Here is a 23,404-nt window from a genome sequence, read left to right as displayed (position 1 = left end):
ATTTTTGCTAATCACTCCTGGCCTAAGGCTACTGCATCCTGTTATCACGTCCTGTAGAGAACGAGGCTGCTACCATTCCGGAAACAGCATCAGGCTCAACAATTATTTGTCGAATGAATTCTAGTTAACACTTCCTATTTGCTGACAAGGATACGTGGATGCTGTTATTTGAAATATTATATAATGTGCAGCCACAATTCCCTTTCTATTCAGCAAAATCTATTTAACAAAGGCATCTGTTTCTGAAAGATCCTGGAATAGTCTAGTTCTTTCCAAAATTTGAAATGTTTTTCAAAATATTGTAGTGTTGACCTTTTAGAAGATTTACATATGAGTTTGGGGCTATATGGCTGTAAGCTGGTGGGATATAAAAAAAGACATGGCAGGAAAATGACGAGATTTTGTTTTCGAATTTCCATACCTAAACAGAACCAACAGTGGTTTCTCAAAGTTACCCGGGTTTTTAATGCACTTACTTCTCCAAAAGATTAGAAATCTACACTCAAAGCTAAGTAACATTTTACTACCTTCTGGCAGCCAAGAAATTATCAAATATAATAACACATTAAAATCCCCCAAATACATACAGGCCAATATATACAACTCTGTTACGAATAAGACATGTAATCCTCACAAATAATTACAGAAAAAGAGATAGAAGCCCTGTCCTATGCCTATGTGAACCCAAACGTGAAGAAATAACAAATGCACGTTAACATTTATTTTCTCAAGGTACCGGCCCAACATTTCCCCTATGCAACTTCCTACCTTCCCAAGTCAAACTTTGCAAAAACGCTAAAACAGTGTCTGCTATTCAAAAGGACATTCTCCAATACTGGCCCTTCAGTCGGATGACTTCCATTTATAGAGTTAAAAAATGGGAATTTTGATATTCTATTCTACCTGTACAGGCAAAGAAGGAAAATATTTGTAAAAGATTTTTTCAAAAATTTTATAATGTGTGTGTGTGCGCGTGTGTGTGCGTGTGTGTATCTGTTTGAATGTATGTATACATAACCCCAAAGGATTCCTCATGTCTGCTTAGAGACTATGGCTTTTACTTATATATTTAAAAAGATAAAAATGATTTGGGTACTAATTAATCTAACACACCCAGAAATTTAGGATTCAGCCCTCCAACTTAGCATATGGGAAGACAGAAAGAAACCCTCTGAGATAATGCCATTGTAGACACTATTTCAATAAGGGCCACAGAATGTCCTTCTCTGCAGAAATAGAAACAAGCTGGACCAAAAGAGAGAGAAAGACAGGGGGAAAACGTTGTTGTTGACCAAAGTGGAAATAAAGCTGGTGTCAAAGATGTCACATGACATTTAGGAAAAGCAGCGGCAGCCATCTCTTTCCAGTGGATTGATTATAGATCTAACACTATCTCAGCTTTTAAAAAATGATTATTGCATAATGTCAGTCTATTTATTTTTCCAGTCTTTTCCAAGCCCAACTGTTTTCTGACTCAATTGTTTCAACAGCTAGTGCAATATAACAGAAGAGCCAAAAAGAAACCTCTCGCTTGACCTTTTCTGTGTAACTTCATTCATTGATTCTATTGCATTAAATGCTGTCACGTTTGTAGAACTGAGAAGAACAATGTTGGTAGCCCCGGTGTCAAGTCCTGAGAATAGAGAGCTGTCATTTGAAGTTGTCCAATTCTTTGCCCATGATTAAAAAATGAATATTTCAGATCAATGGGTGACAATCCCATTAGAGTGATAGCCCATGATATCAATTACCACTTCAGTTTCAATTTGGCTGCCTGGCCACAGGGTACCATTTCTCAGCTTTACTTGTGATGGGCTGGCTCTGTGAAGCATGACACCTTAAATTGCTGCCCATTATCCAAGTGTCATTACTTGTACTGCCTCAGAATTCTCTGAATCACAAGCAGCTACTGAGGTCAAGCTTTGCAACCAGAGGAATTGGACAAGTGGGCAAATTCTTTATATAAAAGAAAAGTTATTTATCTGGCATCTGACTTAGAAAATCTAAAGTTTCCATTATCCTGACAGTATGTCAGTTTTGTGTAGGTATATTGATTTAATAATTTAAGAGGTTTTATCAAGGTGGCAGGAGGTTAAACGTTTACTGTGTTTGCATTATTCAGAATGTTGCTTTGTTTATTTGGCCTCAATTCAGCTGATAATGGATTCTTTTTAAGTCCTCTGCACATCTAAATATACACATAAAAGTATTCTTATAGTCATAAATATATAGAGTTTTATTCTGGGTATGACACCTTAAGTCTATCAAAAATAAGATAAAAAATATCTTAAGCTGCTATACCAATTTATCTGAAATTTGGTAACCTCGGTACATAAAAGATGAATTCAAACACGACTAGAATAAACATTTAGAATAAAGAATTTGGTTTCTTTTGCTTCCTCCATAGACATTTTGTTAGAAAAATCCTAATTTCGGAATAGATGGAATTTTTCTGAGTAAAATTGTAATATTCAGAATGTTTCTTTGATTTTTAAGACTATTAATCAATTTGGGCTTAAAATCTACAAAGAAATGATCTCCCAAACATCTCAAAATAGGGTCCAATATATTGTGGAGAATACAAAATGGACTTGAATTTTTAAATATTACATTAAACTTCTAAGAAATGATTACTTCGGGTGCTATCCATATTCCCACATTGGGACCAGGAGAAGGACAATTTCATTGTATTTTGCCTTTAGCAGTATTTCACTTGGAAAGTTGAGAAATACTGTTTTATTTTATGTAACATGTTCTACAAATCCAACTAGCTGCATTTTATGAATTGAAGCCCACTTAAATGCATGTGAGGAACTTGGTAGTTAGGAAAACTTCACGGGAAGATGCCGTGTAAAGGAGTTTCTCTTCACGACACCTATGGATAAACCCCTGATTTCTTCAAAATAAAGTAAACCGGTTGTTTTTTAAAACTCAGATTATTTCCAGTTTGTGTCTGATAGCAGTTTACCGAGAGAAAAAAGTTCTCATATGCTTTAGCAAGCTAGATTTCTTCCATCAAAGAACTTGGGACAGAAGTTCTTACTTGCCAACACTGGGGGTGAATCCCACTGAGGAAGTTTACATACCGAAACTGGGCCCTGTAGCATCCTTATTGCAAAATATTACACTTTCAACTTTTATCACATCAAGCCAGAGTAATAGAAAATGAATATTTAATTCAAAAACAGAACTGGGGAGGCTGGCGGTTCCGTTAAGCATCCGACTTTGGCTCAAGTCATAATCTCACGGTTCATGAGCTCGAGCCCCACAACAGGCTTTCTTCTGACAGCTCAGAGCCTGGAGCCGGCTTAGGATTCTGTGTCCCCTTCTCTCTCTGCCCCTCCCCGACTCACACTCACTCTCTCTCTCAAAAATAAGTAAACGTTTTTTAAAAAGACATAATAATTAAAAGACTCATGAATTTCATTATTCAAGATAGTTAAAAAAAAACCACTTTTTTCTTACATGTTAAACAAAAATGTAGAGAAAACAATATAATCATCCCCATATACCTAGCTTTTAACAAATTATTAGCAACTCACAGCAATCTTTCAACTTACTTTTAATCCATATTTTGAATCCACCACAGTTATGATACCTACAAAGGAATTATCTCTTTTAATCACCTTTATACGTGAGAATGAAAATCACAACTAACCTGTTTCAGTTCGCAAATGTTACTCAATGAAATAAAGTTTTGGCTTTTCTCTTGCCAATGCTTCAGTGTAAGTCAATCCTACCATTTCAAATATGTACTGAGTGCCTAGCACCACTTTGAGGCATCAGAGGTCACAAAATAAATTTTTTAAATGAAATAAGCAAATAAGAAAGTAAGATTTCTATGGCCTTTAAAAAACTTACAATTCAAAACATGATGAGATAAATTCCATAATATAAAGTGGAATGTGAGAAATTACACAAGAAAGGTTATTGCCAGTGTATATTCATATAATCGAAATCAAGACTTTTCTTAACATTTAAATAACTCCTTGAATCTGAGACGTCTTAAGATATCTCATTCCTAGCAATCCGCACCAATTCTGACTCACACAAATGTTTTCCATAACATGAACCTAAGTTTCCAAATGGTTAATTAGTCTGGCAATCTCTGAATTTATATGCCAAATAATTTTTTCAAATGAGAACAGCAGAAGGAGTCTGATGCTGCCCAGAGAATCCAACCATCTGCGTGCCATATATATTAGAGCCAAATGACTGGAGACAGTCTTAAATTTCACTTTTTGGCCTATGGAAGACCTCGTTTAAAGAAAGGTCAAGGGTGGGCAGGGCACATAGTTACTTAATCCAGAGTTTCTAATATGTCTTAAATGAAGCCTCCAAATAAAACTGCCTAAAAGCGTAAAGGTAAATGAAGTAAGGGGTGAAGGGCTTGCTTAATTCTTAAAGAAAAAAATGAAAGCAGAGATATGATTCTCATACTGTATATTTTAATTAAACAACAAAAAAAAACCCTCTCTAACATACTAAGTATGTAAACCAATAGGACATAAGAAACCTACATAGTATTTCTTTTTAAGTTTATTTTGAGAGAGAAGGCAAGCAAGGGAAGGACAGAGACAGAAGGAGAGGGAGAATACCGAGCAGGTTCCATGCTGTCAGCTCAGAGCCCGACTTGGGGCTTGATCTCAGGAACCGTGAGATCATGACCTGAGCTGAAACCAAGAGTCAGAAGCTAAACTGACTTACCCACCCAGGCGCCCGAATAAACCTACACAGTATTTTAAAAGGAAAACCTTAGTGGACGCACTAAATTGGGAGTTAGTAATAAGATCTGACATCCAGTTACACCACTGTCTGGGCCTTTGGAATCTGTATGAACAAAGTCTTACTTAACTAACTAAACGAGTTTAAAAGTAACAGTGTGGGGCACCTGGATGGCTCAGTCCGTGGAATGTCCAATTCTTGATTTTGGCTCAAATCATGATCCCAGGGTCATGAGATAGAGTCTCATGCTAGGCTCAGCGCTGAGTGTGGAGCCTGCGTATGATATTCTCTCTCTCTCTCTCTCTCTCTCTCTCTCTGTCCCCTCCCTCGCTTGCACATGCTCTTTTTCTCAAAAAAAAAAAAAAAAGTAACAATGCAAGGAATTAAAAATATGAACAAAAATAATCTTAACCGTAACATTTTACCTAAAAACAAAAGAATATTTGCTTTTCAACTTACCATCAAGATAAATGTCGACCCCTAATTCAGCATCAACCCAAAACATAGAGGCTACAGCACCTGAAAAATATATATAATATTCATCAAATAAAAATATTTCTTCAAACCAAGGAACACTATTCTATCCATGCTATTTTAATTTATCCAAACAGAATTAGCAGGTGAACACATATACAAATTAAGTATGGGTTTCCAAACTTCTTATGGGAATTACAATGATAGAATCTTTTTCTTATTTATACTCATTTCTTTCCCTCTCTTTTTTCCTCCAAAAGAATGAATGAATGGATGAATGAAAGGAAGGGAAAAAAAAAGAAAAAGAGAAAAACAGACCAGCTCTTCTCACATACAAACCCAACACCAAGCTTCTATCAATGCATAATAATTTACCAACAGATATGAACAAATAACTTGGACAGTATGGATATGTGCACCTAGGATTTAATTTTATTTTTTCTCTCAAATGTAATAATCATACAGTTCACAAATAATGAAATCTCTCTCTTAAGGCAAGCAAAACAAAACACAGATAATTCCAAAGCCACTTGTCTAAAACGGAGAAAAACCTACAAGTCGTGTAGAAGAAAAAGAACGGAAGGTAAACCTACATACTCTATGGCATTACTAACAAAACCTTACACGAGTTAATATGGATATAAAATTTGAAGCTGAGGAAAAATAACCACGTGGCCTGATTAGCATGCCACAACACAGGAAAAAGAAAACTGACAGTAAAGAAAGTATTTGATTTTTCAAAGCATCAAAGGCGCAGTTAGCGACAGGGCTGTCTAAAAGAATGAGTGCCGGGAAAAAACAAGGGTAACTGAACTCATTCCAGCGTCTGAAGCTGTCCACCTACCCTGAGGAGACGTGGTCCCCCAAGCATCACTCTGTGTCAACAGTGAAATACCTGTCAGCTGTTTACAGTGATTACTCATGCAAGATATAGCAAGGGCCACAAGATCTAATGGTTTCCTGATACCTATTGATTTTTTCCCAAAAACTTAATAGTTTTCCAATTTGACTGAAATAGGATTTGTGAGTAACAGGGGCAAATCAATGCCTGTTCTTTTCAAGGAAATTACTTTCCCATGACAATTATTTAGCTTAGAACTGGAGAGTGTCACTCTCCTAAACGGGGAAACAACTGAATTGCCAATAAGAATTTTCTTCACTTACTTGGCTAACAACATGATTTTAATTAATGAGGGAGAAGAGAGTAAATCTCCTGTGAGTATCATTACTCCAAACAGTAAGTCATAAAAAAAACTCTTAATTTTTTTCACTCAGTAAAATTCCAGTGTTCGCAAGTCATTTTGTTGTTGTTGTTTTTTGTTTGGCTTTTTTTAACTCGTGGATTACTGTTCAGATAGCTTGAAAGTCCTACACAGGTAACGTGTGTAGTATTAAGTTGAATTACAAGAGTGCATCAGAGCTTTTTTCCTAAATCTGACATGCATCTCTGGTGACAATGATCGGGCTACCCAAGAAAGTTCTATTTAAAATTTAGATGCAGGTGTTTAGCAAGAGGAGCAAAGATGAGAGAATAAGTTAATCAGTGGTTCCAAACCCATGGTGATTTTTCCCCCCAGGGAATATTTAATAATGTCTGAAGATATTTTTAATTGTCTCAACTAGGGGAATAAGAATGGCATTTAGTGGGTAGAAGCCAGGGATGCTATTAAACACCCTACAATGAAGAAAAACAAAAACAAAGACAAAGGAAAATATTCCACAAGATGCACAAGACAATCCCCTACAAAAAAGAACTAACCAACCCAAATGTCATTTGCGCCAAGGCTAAGAAACCCTGTGCTAGATCATAGAATCTCCTTTATTCAAAACCTAATACAACAAAAATTTTAATTCATAAAAGTTAAAAAGCCAAATTATATCAGCAACAACCAAATATACAACCTCCGGCGATAAATTTTGAAGAGTGACAGTTGAAATAAGAAACAGAAAGCCCTATGTGATTTGTGATAATTCTTAATTCTACCCCCACCCTCAACCAGTAACCGGTTGTGGGGAAATAGTTTATAAAATCCAAATACTTACCAGAAACAGCTTTCGAAATGGCAAGAAGGGAAATGAGCAAGGGTTAAGGGAAAAGTCAACAACCCAGGGTAAAAGTTTCTAACCATTTCCACGTTTGTGGAGGAGGGGAACACTTTCTAGGGCTCAGAACAAAATGAACTGGAAGGTCTGAAGCGGAGGACGTACCCACAGCACAAGGTATGGAATATATCTTCATGAGTGGCTGGAGAAAATCCAAGAAGGGAACACTTGGTACTTATGAGAGGAGAGCCCAAATGTCCAACTGCCCATCTGGCTCTCAGTCACCCCTTTCCTCTGCCTTCCCTTCACTGCTCCCGGCAGTACCCAGCATTCAAACTGAGGCCCAGAAGAAACACAAGTATAGGTGAGATGGGTGGGATATTAAAAATAATTCATCAACACCATAGGTAAGACTGAATTTCTCTGAGTCTCCTACATCAAGCACCAACACCCTTGAAAAAACAATGCACACATATTACAGCTTTGAAGAAACAGAAAAGGAAAAAAAAATTGAAGAAATGAATAAGGCATAAAAATGGCAAAGAACCCATTCTGGAAGGAAACATAACCCAAGAAGCCAAAGAAAATTCTCGAAGCCTTATACATAATAAAGAACTTAAATACAATCAATTAAAAACAAGCTCTAAAGGCAAGATAAAGTAGGATATGAAAAGGTAGTTTGTAGTGCTAAAGAAATAAACATACAGGGATGCCTGGATGGCTCAGTCGATTGACCTTCAGCTCAAGTCATGATCTCACAGTTCGTGGGTTCGAGCCCCACGTCAGGCTCTGTGCTGACAGCTCGGAGCCTGGAGCCTGCTTCTGATTCTGTGTCTCCCTCTCTCTCTCTGCCCCTCCTCCACTCATGCTCTCTCTCAAAAATAAATGGACATTAAAAAAAAAAGAAAAAAGAAACAGCCAGTAAACATATCATTAACTAATTAATTCTTTTAAAACATCAAGGAACAGAACAAACACTGGTGGAAACAGAATTACTGACAAAAAAGAACATTCAAGATGATTGAAGTAATGCAGAGAAACAGACAAAACAATTAGAAGATAAAAGATCTGGAGAACAAAAGAAAATTCACGATGAGGAAAATGTTCCTAAATGAAGAAATAAACCTATGGATTAAAGACGATACTGTAATCCAAGAAAAACTGATAATGAATGAAATGTAGATATACCTTGATTATATTACTGACCTTCCAAAATAAAGGAAAAAAACTGCCAGGCATTTTAGATGAAAAAGCAAGTTACTTTCAAGGAGGCAGACAAAAACTAGACTTTTCTACAGTAACATTCAATGCCCCAATATAGTAAAATAATGAGGACAAAGCTCTAATCAAAGTGTTCCCTAAGGATATTACCTCCCACCAAGTCGTTTTTCAAGAACGAAAACATCAGGTAGCCATACTCAAACACTGAAGGAAACAACAGCATTAGAACTAAAAAAATATGTTACTCACAAACCCTTCCTGATGAAATAAGAAAGGAGAACCAGCCCATCAAAAGTACTAAGAGATCAAGGAGCAGTGTCTGCAAAGTTCTGAGAGAAGGAATTTTTATACCTCGCCAAGTAATCCTTCAAGTATAAAAATAAAAGATAAGCACTCTTAAGCAAGTATGCAAGAACTCAAGGCATACAGCATTTATATTATAGCATGAAAAGATTACCCGAGCATGAAACTCAGTCAATCAAGAGATTTCTCCAACTCAGGAATGGAGAAGCCACAGTACTGGTAATGAGGACTAAAACTGTTCAATATAGAACTAAATAAAGTATGACAAAATGTAAATGTTAGGAATCTTGACAACACAGCACAGAATACAATCTACCAAAGCCAGGAGATGGGAGTAAGTAGAAGTGTTAACTTCCTAATCTTTTAGGTCAGGGAATCAAGAAATACTCTGAATTGACACACGTAGTTTAAAAACTAACTTGTCCCATTAGTTTATGCCTTTTCTAACCTTTTTTTCCCTTAACTCCTATCCCTCACAGTGAAAAAACATTTTTCTGATACTTCAGAAATTCCTTTCTTTCACATTCTTTTTTTCAATTATATAGTATTTTGCTTCTACCCATCTTTTATTAAGCAATTTATTAGATAATGCATCTTAATGATATTAATAGCTGATCTATGGAGTATCGAATATGTGCTAGACACAGGTGGTTTACGTACACAATACACACATTTTTTTAATAGAGGTAAAATGGTATGTTACCTTGTATTAGTTTCAGGTGTATGGCATAATAACTCGGTATGTGTATACATTACAAAGTGATCACCACAGTAAATCAAGGTACCATCCAACACCATATAACTGACTCTCTTCATTCATTTCAGCCCCCTAAACTCTTTCCCCTCTGATAACCATCCATCTGTTCCTGTGTCTATAGTTTGGTTTTGTTTGTTCATTTATTTTGTTTCTTAGGTTCCACATATAAATGAAATCTAATTTATTTCACTTAGCATAATACCCTTAAGGTCCATCCATGTTGTTACAAAAGACAAGACCATCATACATTTTATATGTATATATACATACACACACATACATACACACACACACACACACACACACACGAGACATATATATACATACATATGAGACATATATATCTCACATCATCTGTATCCATTCATCCATTGATGGACACTTAGGTTGTTTCCATATCCTGGCTATTGTAAATAATGCTACAATGAACACAGGGGCACAGGTATCTTTTCAAATTAGTGTTTTCATTTTCCTCAGAAAAACACCCAGAAGTCAAACAGCTGGTTCACATGGTAGTTCTATTTTTAATTTTTTGAGAAACCGCCATACTGTTCTCCATAGTGGCTGCACTAATTTGCTTTCCCGCCAACAGTGTAGGAGGGTTCCCTTTTCTTCACATCCTTTCCAACACCGATTTCTTGTTGATTTGATATTAGCCATTCTAACAGGTGTGAGGTGGTATCACATTGAGTGTTTGATTTGCATTTCATTGATTATTAACGATGTTGAGGATCTTTTCATGTGCCTGTTGGCCATCTGTTTACCTTCTTTGGAAAAATGTCTATTTAGATCCTCTGCCTACATTTCAATCAGATTGCTTGGTTTTTTGCTACTGAGCTCTTTGTACATTTTGGATATGTATTGACTTGGAGAAAATATTTGCAACTCCTATATGTGATAAGGGGTTAATATCCAAATTGCCTTTACATTTTATTGATGGTTTCCTTTGCTGCACCAATGCCTTTTAGTTTGACGTAGTCCACTTACTTGATTTTTGTTTTTGTTGCCTTTGCTTTTTGACTCAGATTCAAAAAATTCAATGCCAAGTCTGATGTCAAGGAGCTAACCACCTGTTTTTCTTCTAGGAGTTTTATGGTTGCAGGTCTTACATTCAAGTCTTTCATCCATTATGAGTTAATTTTTGTGTATGATGTAAGACAGTAGTCTAGTTTCATTCTTTTCATGTGGCTGTCCAGTGTCTCCAGGACCATTTACTGAAGACACTGTCTTTTCTTCATTGTATATTCTTTTCTCCTTTGTCATAGACTAATTGGCCATATCAGCATGGGTTTTTATCTGGGTTCTTTATTTGGTTTCATTGATCCATGTGTCTGTTTTTATGCCATATCACACTGTTTTCATACAAAAGCTTTGTAGTAGTACAGTTTGAAGTCTGGGGCTGTGACATTTCCCATTTGTTCTTCTTTCTTAAGACTGCTTTGGCTATTTAGAGTCTTCTGCGAATCCATACAAACTTTAGAATTACTTGTTCTAGAGGCACATGGCTGGCTCAGTTTGTGGGGCGTGTGACTCTTGACCTTGGGGTTATGTGTTCAAGCCCCACAATGGGTAGAGATTACTTGAAAATAAAACCTTTTACAAGAATTTTTTGTTCTAGATGCCACTAGAATTTTGACTGAGTTTGCACTGAATATGTATATTGCTTGGGGTAGTAGGGACATTTTAACAGTATTAATTCATCCCAACATGAGCACGGAATAACGTGCCACTTATTTGTGACTTCTTTAACTTCTTTCATCAATGTCCTACAGTTTTCAATGTACAGGTCTTTCACCTCCTTGGTTAAATTTATTCCTAGGTATTTTATTTTTATGCAAATTGTTGTTAGGCTTTTTGCAAGGATTGTTTCCTTAATTTCTCTGACAGTTCATTATTTGAGTATAGCAACGCAACAGATTTCTGTATACTGATTTTGTATACTACGGCATGACAGTTCATTTATTCTCACAGGTTTTTTTTGGGGGGGGCAGTCTTTAGGGTTTTCTGTATATAGTATCATCTGCAAATAGTGATAGTTTTATTTCTTTCCTTCCAATGTGGATGACTTTATCTTTTTTTCTTGGGTAATTGCTATGGGTAGGCCTTCTCATACTTACTGAATAAAATTAACATGAGTGGGCATCCTTATTTTGTTCCTGATTTTAGAGCATACAATTGAGTATGGGTTTGTCATATATGGCCTTTATTATATTGAAGTACATTCTATCTATACTCACTTTAAGAGTTTTTATCATAAATGGAAGTTCGATCTTATCAAAGGTTTTTTCTGCATTTATTGAGATGATCACATGATTATTATCCTTCATTTTGTTATGTGGTGCATCACACCAATGATGTGCAGATGTTAAAACATACTTGCATTCCTGGAATAAATCCCATTGATCATGATGAATGATCCTTTTAATATATTGTTGAATTTGATTTGCGAATATTTTGTTGGGAATTTTTACATCTCTGTTTATCAGCGATACCAGCATATAATTTTTCTTTTCTTCTCTTTTTTGTGGTGTCCTTGTCTGGTTTTGGTATCAGGGTAATGTTGGCCTCATAAATGAGTTTGGAAGCATTCTTTCCTCTTCAATATTTTGGAAGTTTGAGAAGAATAGGTATTACATGTTTTTTAAATGTTTGGTAGAAGTCACCAAAGATGTCTGGTGCGGGAGGTTTTTGATTACAGATTCAATCTCCTTACTGGTAATCCATCTATTCAGATTTTCTACGTCTTCATGGAAGACAGAAGGTCTCAAAAGATTGTATGGTACTAGGAATTAACCTATTTCATTATCATAGTAGTCTCTCAATTCTCAATTTTTGTGGCATATGTCAACTTCTCCTCTTTCGTTTCTGATTTTTATCTTTTCAAAGAACCAGATCTTACTTTCATTGATCTTTTCTATTGTTGTTGTTTGTTTTTTGTCTTGACTTCATATATTTCTGCTCTCAATCTTAATTCTTTGATTTTACTATGAGATTCATTTGTTCTTCTTTTTTCTAGTTCCCTTAGATAGGGTGTCTTTTTATGAACTTGTCCCTTAGAACTGCTTTTGCTGCAGCCTACGATTTTGGATTGTTTTATTTCCATTTTCATTTGTGTCAAGGTATTTTTTTATATCCCCTTTAATTTTTTTCATTGACCCACTGGTTACAACAGTTGCATGTTATTTAAATTCCACATATTTATTATTTTTCCAGTTCTCTCCATGTAATTGACTTTTTTCATACCAGTGTCATTAAGGACTATGACCAGTGTCTACACTTGATATGATGTCAATCTTCTTAAATTTACTGAGACTTGTTTTGTGGTCTAGTGTATGATCCTAGAGAATGTTCCATACACAGAGAATAATGTGTATTCTGCTATTTGGGGATGGTATGCTTTGTATACAATTACCCTTAAACAATGCAGGGGTTGGGGCACTGACCTCCCAAAAATCCACATATAAACTCTGACTTTCCAAAAACTTAACTACTAATACCTTACTGTTAGCCAGAAGCCATACTGATAATATAAACACCCAACTGACACATATTATGTATGTTGTATATATTGTATTTTTACAATGAACTAGAGAAACTATTACTAAGAAAATCATAAGGAATAGAAAATACATTTTATAGCATTATACTACAAAACATCTGCATGTAAGTGGACCCACAGAGCTCCAACCCATGTTGTTTAAGGATCAACTGTATACCTATTAAGACCATTTGGTCTTATGTGTTGTTTAAGGCCGGTACTTTCTTACTGGTTTTCTATCTGGATAACTTATCCATTGATGTAAATGGAGTATTAAAGTCTTCTACTACTGTATTGCTTTCCATTTCCCCCTTTAAGTCTGTAACATTTGCTTTATATATTTAGGGATTCCTACGTTGAGTGCGTAAATATTTTCAAATGTTATATCCTCTTGTTGGATTGACACTTTGTCGTTGTGTAATGTCCTTTATCTTTTATTACAGACTTGTTTTCAAGTCTTTTTTGTCTGATATAAGTAGAACCACACCAGCTTTCATTTGCATTTGCATGGAGTACCTTTTTCTACAACCTTCACTTTCAGTCTGTGTGTATTAGATCTGAAGTGAATCTCTTGTAGGCAGTAATATACAAATGAATCTTTTTTTAATCTATTCAACTACTGTACATCTTTGGATTGGAGACTGTATCCATTTAAATTTAAAGGAATTATTGATACGCATGTACTTCTTACCATTTTGTTCATTATTTTCTGGCTGGTTTTGTAGTCCCTCTCTCTTTACCTCTTGCTGTCTTCCCTTGCAGTTTGATGCCTTTCTTCAGTGCAATGTTTAGATTCCTTTCTCATTATATTTTCAGTATCTCTCATAGGTTTTTGCTTTGCAGTTACCATGAGGTTCACATGACAACCTATATACACACGTCTATTTCAAGTTGATAGCAACTTACAGTTGAACGTAGTGTGAAAACTATACATTTTTGCTTCCCTATTTTGTTTCTGTTGTCCACAGAACAGAAGGTCTCTGTTTTTTGTTTTTGATGTCGTATTTTACATCTCTTTACTCTGTGTGTCCCTTAAGTATTGTTGTTATATTTAATTTTACTACTTTTGTCTTTTAGCCTTCATAGTAAGTTTAGAAGTGGTTAATCCACCACCTTTACTACATATCTGCCTTTACCAGCAAGATTTTTACTTTTGTATGTTTTGTTAATAGTACCTTTTCAGCTTAAAGAAGTTCCTTTATCAGGTCTGTAAGGCCAGTTTAGTGGTGAACTCCTTTAACTTTTGTTGTCTAGAAACCTCTCCTTCAATTCTGAATAATAACCTTGGCAGGTAGAATACTCTTGGTTGGAAGTTTTTTCCTTTCAGCACTTTGAATATATGATGCCACCATGGCATGCTAAGCTTCATCTAAAATCACAGCTGATAGTGATTTTGGGATTCCCTTGAATTTAACAACTTGTTTTTCTCATGCTACTTTTAAGATCCTCTCTTTAATTTTTGACATTTTAATGATAATGTCTCTTGATGTGGATGCCTTTGAATTCATCTTATTTGGAGCTCTGTGCTTCTGGGACCTCAATGTCTGTTTCCTTCCCCAGGTTAGGGAAGCTTTCTGCCTCTTTCATACTATTTTCCTTTGGGATCCCTATAACATGAATGTTATTCCACTTCACGTTGTCGCATAGGCTCTTAAGCTATCTTCGTTAATTTTTCACTGTTGTTGTTTGTTTGGCTGATTTCCACTGCCCTGGCTTCCAGGTCACCAATCTATTCTGCTTTATTTATTCTGATGCTGAACCTTCTAATATATTTTGCTATGCAGTTACTGTATTCTTCAGCTCTGCAACTTGTGTTTGGTACTTCCTTACATTTTCCATCTCTTTGTTTAAGTCTGTGTTCAACCATTCTTCTGACTCTGGTAAGCATCTTTATAACCATTATCTGGAACTCTTTATCAGATAGGTTACTTCTCTCCACTTCATTAAGGTCTTTTGTCTGAGGTTTCGTCTCATTCTTTTGTTTGGAAAATATTCCTGTCTCCTCATTTTACTTGACTCTCTGTGTTTGTTTCTATGTATTGAACAAAGCATCTACCTCTCTCAGTCTGGAAGGAGTGTCCTTCCAAAGGAGATAAACCTTATTGTTCAACCTTGCCCTAGCTCTTGGTTGTCTCTCTGAAACACTGTGATTACTAAATTAGCCTGATTTATTCTGGATAGATCCCAGTTGCTGAGGGTGTGACAAGACCCACTAGTGTTCCAAAGGGAGTGACCTCAGCACCTAGTTTCAGGTTGATTGGAAAACAGATCCTCAGGGGGACCTTCTGGAGTATGCAACTATAAACCCTGTTGACCTCCAGGCCCAGAGATCTGGAGGTGTCCCCTGAAGTCCACCTGCAAAAATCAGGGCTTCAGACAAGTGTACAAGCTTTTTGGAGGTGCCAGCAAGCTATGGTGCGATCAGAGGAGAGATCAAAGATAGTGTCTACCTGCCTACATTCCCTGAGAGCACCTTTGAAGCCTACCTCTCAGGGTGAAGCTCCAGGACAAATAGATGAGCCTTTTCCAGAGGCAGGCTAGTGGTGTGTTTTAGCCTGCTACCTACACAGTGCCTTGGGTATGGTAGGCTTTCCGTAACTGTCTTCCTATTACAGTCCCATGGGGCCCGGAAACTCAAGTCCGTCTGGCCACCAGGGCCAGGTGATCAAGGGGCATTCCCAGTGTGGACTGCACTCAAAGGCAGACTTTAGCAAGGCTGCCAGAGTGCTGAGGGTGGGGCACACTCCTGCTTTAGGGATGCAGGAGGAGAACAGTGGGGGCAGGATACACCCAAGGCTTTAGTGAGGCAGGGTGACGGCTGGGGGTGGGCCACACTCATGGTTTAGGGAGGCTGTGTGCGCAGTGCCTGACTGAATTGGCAGAGTGGAAGGAGAGTGCAAAAATGGTGCTCACAACACCTCTGTCCCCAAAGAAAGTCCCAACTGATCCTAGTTCCTCCCGCAAACACTTCAGGATTAACGAATCAATCTCCTTCACACACAATCCAGTCACTTCTCAAACTGCTGCGTTTGCACTGGGTGCAGTCCCAAGATGAATGTACTTGTGTGTAAGTACCTCCAAAGGAGTATCTCAGATTCCCCACAGCCCCCCAGGTCCACTGTACACAAACCCCTTTGTTTCCAAATCCATTTGGGGGGCCTCGTCTCTCTAATGCGGGTTCCAAGGGTTGACACACCCAAAGTGGGGCATAAACCCATCCCTCCTCAGGTAAATACTCCAGACCTGTGAAACCCTCCTCTCTTGTGGGTCACTGTACCAGGGTGAAGATTTTGACAAGATCACCTCTCTGCCTCTACTCCCCATTTCAATGTGGCCCTTCCATTCCTTGTTGTAGAGGGAATTCTTCACCTAGCTTTCAGTTCTTTCTGAGCAGGAAGTAGTCCACAAGTAGCTGCAGATCTGGTGTGTCTGTGGAAGGAGGGGAAGTTCAGGGTGCTCCTAAGCTTCCATCTTGAACTGCCTCCAAGTTCTTTTCTTTTACAACCAAGTGAAACTAAATTAATATTAAGAATAGCCCAAAGAGAGGCGTCTGGGTGGCTCAGTATGTTAAGCGACTGACCCTTGGTTTTGGCTCAGGTCACGATCTCACAGTTTCGTGAGTTCGAGCCCCATAGCAGGCTCTGCGCCGATAGCGTGGAGACTATTTGGGATTCTGTCTTCCTCTCTCTCTGCCCCTCCCCGACTCGTGATGTCTCTCTCTCAAAAATAAATAAACTTAAAAAAATTAAAAAAAAAATAGCACACAGAATGCAATCTCATTTTTATAAAACTATCTCTGTATATTTATACAGCTTTCAGAAGCACACAGAGCAGTGTGTCCCAAATTTATGAATGTATAACAATCACTTGGGGGGCTTATTAAAATAGATTGCTGGGCCTTGCTCTTACAGATTCTGATTCAATAGATCTGGGATGGGGCCCAAGAATCTTCATTTTTCAAGCTCCTAACAGAGACTGATGCTGTCATTCAGCAAATGGCATTGGCACAGAAAAATCCCTGGAATAAAATTTACCTACTTTAACTTCAAGGTAGTAAAATACGGTATGATTTATTTTAACTTTCTTCTTTGCATTTTCTTGGGTATTGGGTAATTTTCTTTTTTTACAGTGAATGTTCCATTTTTATCCAAATGATAAATCATTATTCTAAAAAAAGTTAGAAGCAAGAAATATTAACCTGTTTACACCTCCAATTTGTAAAAAAGCTTTCTCTGAGATCCTTATTTAACTTTTCCTTCTCCCTCTGGAAAGGTGAACCATGTTTTACTAAACTCACCTATTCTCAAAGAAAAGTTACAGGAGTTTTTCTCTATTAAACAGCTACCATGAAAGAAATTGGTAGTTGCTATTTCAAAAAGGAGACATACAATATATTTCCCAATCTTACCAAATGTACGTGAATTTGATATTTAATATCAATGTAATAGTCCAACTCCTATCATCCATCAAATCTATTAGAAATGTATGAAAATGTATGTAGTATGGTCTACTACAGGACCGAAACAGCCCAACTCAACACTAATTTGAAAACAGGAGGACAGTGCTATTACGTACCATTTAAAAAAATTTTTTTTGTAATGTTTATTTATTTTTGAGACAGAGAGAGACAGAGCATGAATGGGGGAGGGTCAGAGAGAGAGAGAGGGAGACACAGAATCTGAAACAGGCTCCAGGCTCTGAGCTGTCAGCACAGAGCCCGATGCGGGGCTTGAACTCATGAACCGTAAGATCATGACCTGAGCCGAAGTCGGACGCTTAACCGACTGAGCCACCCAGGTGCCCCTATTATGTACTATTTTTAAGTACAATAACCACTGATTACATTTGGACCATCAGTATACTCCAATATTTCTTTTAAACCATTATGATCCCTTTTGATTAAATTTTATTTTTTATTTTAAGCAAGCTCCAAGCCCAACGATGGGCTTGAACTCACGACACTGGGATCAAGAGTCACATGCTCTACTGACTGAGCTAACCAGGGTCCCCATGACTCCTTTAATAAACTATTCCTAAACAGTACTTTTCTGTAGTTTTATGGCCCAATGCCATTAACTCATATCAAAAAAAAAAAAAAAAGTATGACCAGACTTATAAAACAAACACTAAATATTCTGCAAACTAGGAATAAAGGTGTTACCTAAAAAGATATTTGGGTAAGAGGGAAACAGACACCTACTGTTAAAAACAGATCAACTCTGTGTAGCTTTCAACAGAGAAGTTTATACGTAATTCCACTAAGAGATAAAAATTTCATGGATAATCATTAATTCCACATCAGGAAAAAGGCCCAGTAGGCTTAATTTAACTCTGTACCTAAAGACAGTATTAACAAATAAAATTATTTCAACTTTAGTAGTAGAAAAACAAAATGGTAACAATTAATTGAAAAGGACCAAGTATAGCTGGGATTAGAGTCCAAAAGCTCTTAAATATCTCTAAATGATTCTCTAAGAAAGCTGGATTAGAAGATAATCAGAAATAAGATCTCTCTCTGTACCGTATGAGCAATCAAATATATACTTATAAGTAGGATGTCTCTATTTTTCCTAAATTTCCATACTTTCAACAACTTTTGTTCCTGTAATAATTTTAAAACAATCAGCTGAAATTCAAATCCAATTATCAGGTTAAAAGTACCAAGTACTCTGATCATGATTTATCTACGAAAGAAACATGACAACCCGGTATTTTTCCTGTTTTAAACAACAGCAACAAGTTTTTAGTCTGGAGTAAAGATTATTACTAATACCTACGTTACATATTTCTCTAATACATTTCAAATGTTTAAGAACTACATTCTGGTTATTAATAATATCATTTCTTACCAGGATCTGCTAACCCAGTGGTCTCTAATAGTATGTAATCAAATTTCCCCTTCTTCTGCATCAAATTCTCAATAGCTCTAAGGCCATTGTCCCTGGAGAATACCAAAATATAAAAAATAGTTGATTACCTGAATATTAAAGTGATCATTATAAACGTTTTAAAATATACTTAGCAACCTGAGACAAAGATAGCTTAGGAATATAAAAATTAAACTCATTTCCCAAACTTCTAAGACAATGTCCGTCAATATTTACCAATGGTGGGAAAAAATAGATGCACGTGTACTGATAAGTAAAATAAATCAAGTACATGATGGATATTTTAATTTTATTACAGCTAAAACCAGAGGAAATTTTAATAAACCTGACCGAAGTCAAATTCCGCTATTTTTATAGTACTATGAAAGAAAAAAATCAACATCCAAAAGAACAATAAAATTTATCAATTACAGTGGTTTAATATAACAATTAAAGGGACACAATCATGAAATACTTTTCAATTCTGTTCTGAATTAGAGTGCCAGACTTTAGTCTTCCTTTTTACTTAGAACATCAATAGTGCAAGAGAAGACTTAATGGATTTCATTTTGGTTATTCAAGAAAAGCTGTCATGATTTTAGCTTTGTTAATATATTTGACTCAAAGTCAAACATCAAATGATGTAGGAAAAATTTAATTCACTAGAATATACAAAATCAACATTAATTTACTCAAATATTTGAGTGACTAGGTTATCAGGTCCTTTTCTCAGATCTATGGTATATTAGTGGAAAAAAGAGACAACGTCCTTAGAGACAATTATAACTGGTGGAACAGAACTTGAGGTTTTTTACCTTTTTGATGGTCATTTATTTTTGTTTTTATAAGTTGAATCCTTGGAAATAAGACCAATGACTCATTAAAAGTAAAAAAATTATTTTTTATACATGAAATGTGAGTTTCATATACTAGAGATTATTAATTAAACCCTGAAATCTGGAGCGCCTGGATGGCTCAGTCGGTTAAGCGTCCGACTTTGGCTCAGGTCATGATCTCACCATTTGTGAGTTTGAGCCCCACGTCAGGCTCTGTGCTGACAGCTCAGAGCCTGGAGGCTGATTTGGATTCTCTGTCTCCCTCTCTCTCTCTGCCCCTCCCCTGCTCACATTCTGTCTCTTTCAAGAAAATAAATAAACATTTTTTTAAAAAGTTTAAACCCTGACATCAAAGACAATAAAAAGAAACTCAAAAAAAGGGCCAAAGCATTAGAGCTGACAGAAAAATAAATAGGACAGCAAGAAACACTCTAAGAAATTACATCCTAATAAATTATTTTCTATATGACAATACAATGGAGCAGATTACATAAATTTAGTGAAATTACACAAGAAAATCAAAGCTGGAAATCTAATCAATAAACATTTATAACAGACTAACAAGCACACAGTAAACACATTCCTCACTTTACTGAACAGCAGAGGCAACCATTTCTAAGTTCCAGCCACTCTTCATACAGCTCTCCACCCTGGCTGACGGCTAAAGATTTCTCCACGGCACTTCCTAGAATAAGTAACAAGAAGCGCTCTGTAGATTATGTTCATTAGCCAACCAAAAACAAAGATGAGGATAGCAACAACAAAGATTTCAAATCATTTACACAAATACACTTTGTAACTTTCATTCTTTCATTCTATCCATGCAGCCTCAATGTCTTAAACTCTACTACTGTAGATTACTTTAGCTTTTATTTCTTTAAGAGGATTTAAGCCCCTACAAAGGCAGAACCAAAATTAATCTCTCATTACCTACTTCCTCTTCAGGCCTCTCACCTGCCCACTCCTGTACCCTAATGAAGTAGCTATTTCAAAAGCACTCTTTCTTGTCCATGACCAACTAATATGTTTAATATGTTGGGTTTTATATGCCCTTAACTCTCTTAAAAGATTGACTTACCTATCTTCTTCCTTTTCATTCTTCCTCTAAATTGTTTTCGTTTCTATTACACAGATTCTAGATATCGCCAGTATGAGTAAAAACCCCAGTTCATTTTGAGGAAGTTTGCTTGGCCAGGGTATCAATGTGCTTGCTCATTTAAAAATTAAATTTTTTAAGTTTCCTCATAATGCTTACTTAAGAAACAATAATATGTGAAATTCTGAGATGCTTGTTATAATAAAAGAATGATTTTAAATATCTTACTTTTCCTCCAGTAAATAAATATACCATAGCCAGGGAAGAGTTCTAAATGTCCAGTAAAGAAAATGGCCAAAAAAGAAAACTGAATAATTTTTCATTTCCCTGTTTTTTGTTTATATTCCAGTTAGGCAAGGATACCCAAGAACTTTGATACTATACTTGATCTCAGCCAAAAGGCCAAGAAGCGATGGGGATAAAGAGCTTTGAAAGGGACTGCTACAAAATTCGGGGTTTAGAGAATATTAATAAAATGCAAAGGAAGGTATTGCAAATGCTGTAAATGACAAAATTATAAAAATGATTCCAAAAGAATGATGAAAAATAGTAACAAATACTAATAAATGTGAGCAGTGTCCAACAGATCGGTTAATAAGAAGCTAAAATACAAGACTAGGATTAAAAAAATCTTAGCATTTTTATTTTATCTAACAGACTTTTCACTTTGGTTTACTGACATCAGAAATCAAGTGTAACAGGTCTCCCTGTTCATAAAACATAGCTCCTTGGGTGCCTGGGTGGCTCAGTTAGTTAAGCGTCTGACTTCAGCTCAGGTCATGAGCTCATGGTTCATGAGTTCGAGCCCTGCGTCGGGCTCTGTGCTGACAGCTCAGAGCCTGGAACCTGCTTCGGATTCTGTGTCTCCCTCTCTCTCTGTCCCTTCCCAGCTTGCATTCCGTCTCTCTCTCTCAAAAATAAATAAACATTAAAAAAAAACCAAAAAACTAGCTCCTTTACTCATTTATTAACTGCGAAAATTGTGTTAAAAAGTAGTTCAAGGGGCACCTGGGTGACTCAGTCGGTTGAGTGTCCGACTTTGGCTCAGGTCACGATCTCGCAGTTGACGAGTTCGAGCCCCACATCCGGCTCTGTGCTGACAGCTCAGAGCCTGAAGCCTGCTTCCGATTCTGTGTCTCCCCGTCTCTCTGCCACTCCCCTACTCATGCTCTGTTTCTCTGTCTCAAAAATAAATCAACATTAAAAAAGTTAAAAAAGAAAAAAAAGAAGTTCAACATAAGATATTTTTGGCAAAAACTGAGCTTTAATTAAAATTCACACTTAGATTTTTCTTATAAAAAGAAAAACTTATAAAAGTAATCAAAGAATTGTGTCTAACACTGCTGTAGATTTTTTTTATAGTACAGTTCAATATTAAAAACAAACAAAAAAATGGAATTTTAAATGCATGTATTTCCACAAATAATTGTAGGTGCTTGAGGATGGAAACCATATATTTAACTCATTTTTAAAGTCTTCAGTTTTAAGAGGCACCTGGGTGGTTCAGTTGGTTAAACCTCTGACTTTGGTTCAGGTCACGATCTCACCGTTCATGGGTTCAAGCCCCATGTCAGGCTCTGTACCGACAGTTCAGAGCCTGGAGCCTGCTTTGAATTCTGTCTCTCCCTCTCTCTATCCATCCCCGACTTGTGCTCTCTCTCCATCAAAGATAAATAATGTAAAAAAAAATTTAAAATCTTCAGGGTTTTTTTTCCAAGATTTTTTTTCAATGTTTATTTTTGAGAGAGAGCCAGCGCACAAGCTGGTGAGGGGCAGACAGAGAAGGAGACAGAGGATCCGAAGCAGTCTCCAGGTTCCAAGCTGTCAGCACAGAGCCCAACACAGGGCTCGAACCCACGGACCACAAGATCATGACCTGAGCCAAAGTTGGACACCTAACCAACTGAGCCACCCAGGTGCCCCCCAAAATCTTCAGTTTTAAATGCTTTGCAAATATTAATAAACATCTAACAAGGTAAACTTAAAAATACAAAAGCATTTTAAAATGTTTTTCAGGGGCGCCTGGGTGGCTCAGTTGGTTGAGCAACCGACTTCGGCTCAGGTCATGATCTCACGGTTTGTGAGTTCGAGCCCTGAGTCGGGCTCTGTGCTGACAGCTCAGAGCCTGGAGCCTGCTTCTGATTCTGGGTCTCCCTCTCTCTCTGCCCCTCCCCTACTCATGCTCTGTCTCTCTCTGTCTCAGAAATAAACATTAAAAAAATTTTTTTAAATAAAATAAAATAAAATGTTTTTCAAGTTACAAGTAAACAATATAGTCTGTACAAAAGCACTTGAAAATGCCTGAAAGAACTTTCCTTCATATGTTTAGATTTTTACTTCTGGAGTTCTTTCATGTAAAAACCTAATTTAATTCTGTTGCTATGAATTCCAAAACTATGTAAAATAAAATTTTATAAAAACTATCTGATTTCAGTTCCTCAAATCTGTACAAAATAAAGCTTCACAGAAATTAATCTGTTTTTCCCAAAACTATCCACATTAGTGTGTTTGCATTATAATACTTTGTATTTTTGTTTTTAAATA

At 36.5% G+C, this 23,404-nt stretch overlaps 1 protein-coding gene and 1 pseudogene across 5 annotated transcripts in view; both read right to left on the bottom strand.

The window, feature by feature from the left end:
- The window catches only part of LOC124528198 (putative COBW domain-containing protein 7), a 79,937-nt gene that overhangs the window by 22,880 nt on the left and 33,653 nt on the right, over nt 1–23,404 (bottom strand). For 2 of the 5 annotated variants that reach the window (XM_047101667.1, XM_047101650.1), the window contains exons 3-6: nt 20,353–20,449; nt 18,911–19,002; nt 5,185–5,244; nt 3,561–3,598 (exon numbers count right to left, since the gene is read on the bottom strand). In XM_047101667.1, coding sequence (XP_046957623.1) covers nt 3,561–3,598; nt 5,185–5,244; nt 18,911–19,002; nt 20,353–20,449 — 287 coding nt within the window. Of the gene's footprint in view, nt 1–3,560; nt 3,599–5,184; nt 5,245–18,910; nt 19,003–20,352; nt 20,450–23,404 lie in introns of those variants that run through there. The other 3 variants (XM_047101675.1, XM_047101659.1, XM_047101685.1) reach the window with 2 other exon arrangements.
- LOC124505437 (uncharacterized) lies at nt 21,123–21,274 on the bottom strand (annotated as a pseudogene).

The sequence above is a fragment of the Lynx rufus genome, unplaced genomic scaffold, assembly GCF_022079265.1.
Source record: "Lynx rufus isolate CCGP_SWC_20201006 ecotype Redwood Valley unplaced genomic scaffold, mLynRuf1.p SCAF_10, whole genome shotgun sequence".
In the NCBI taxonomy this organism is placed as follows: domain Eukaryota; kingdom Metazoa; phylum Chordata; class Mammalia; order Carnivora; family Felidae; genus Lynx; species Lynx rufus.
The sequence above is the reverse complement of the archived record's forward strand: the minus strand, read 5'-3'. Positions and strand labels throughout refer to the sequence as shown.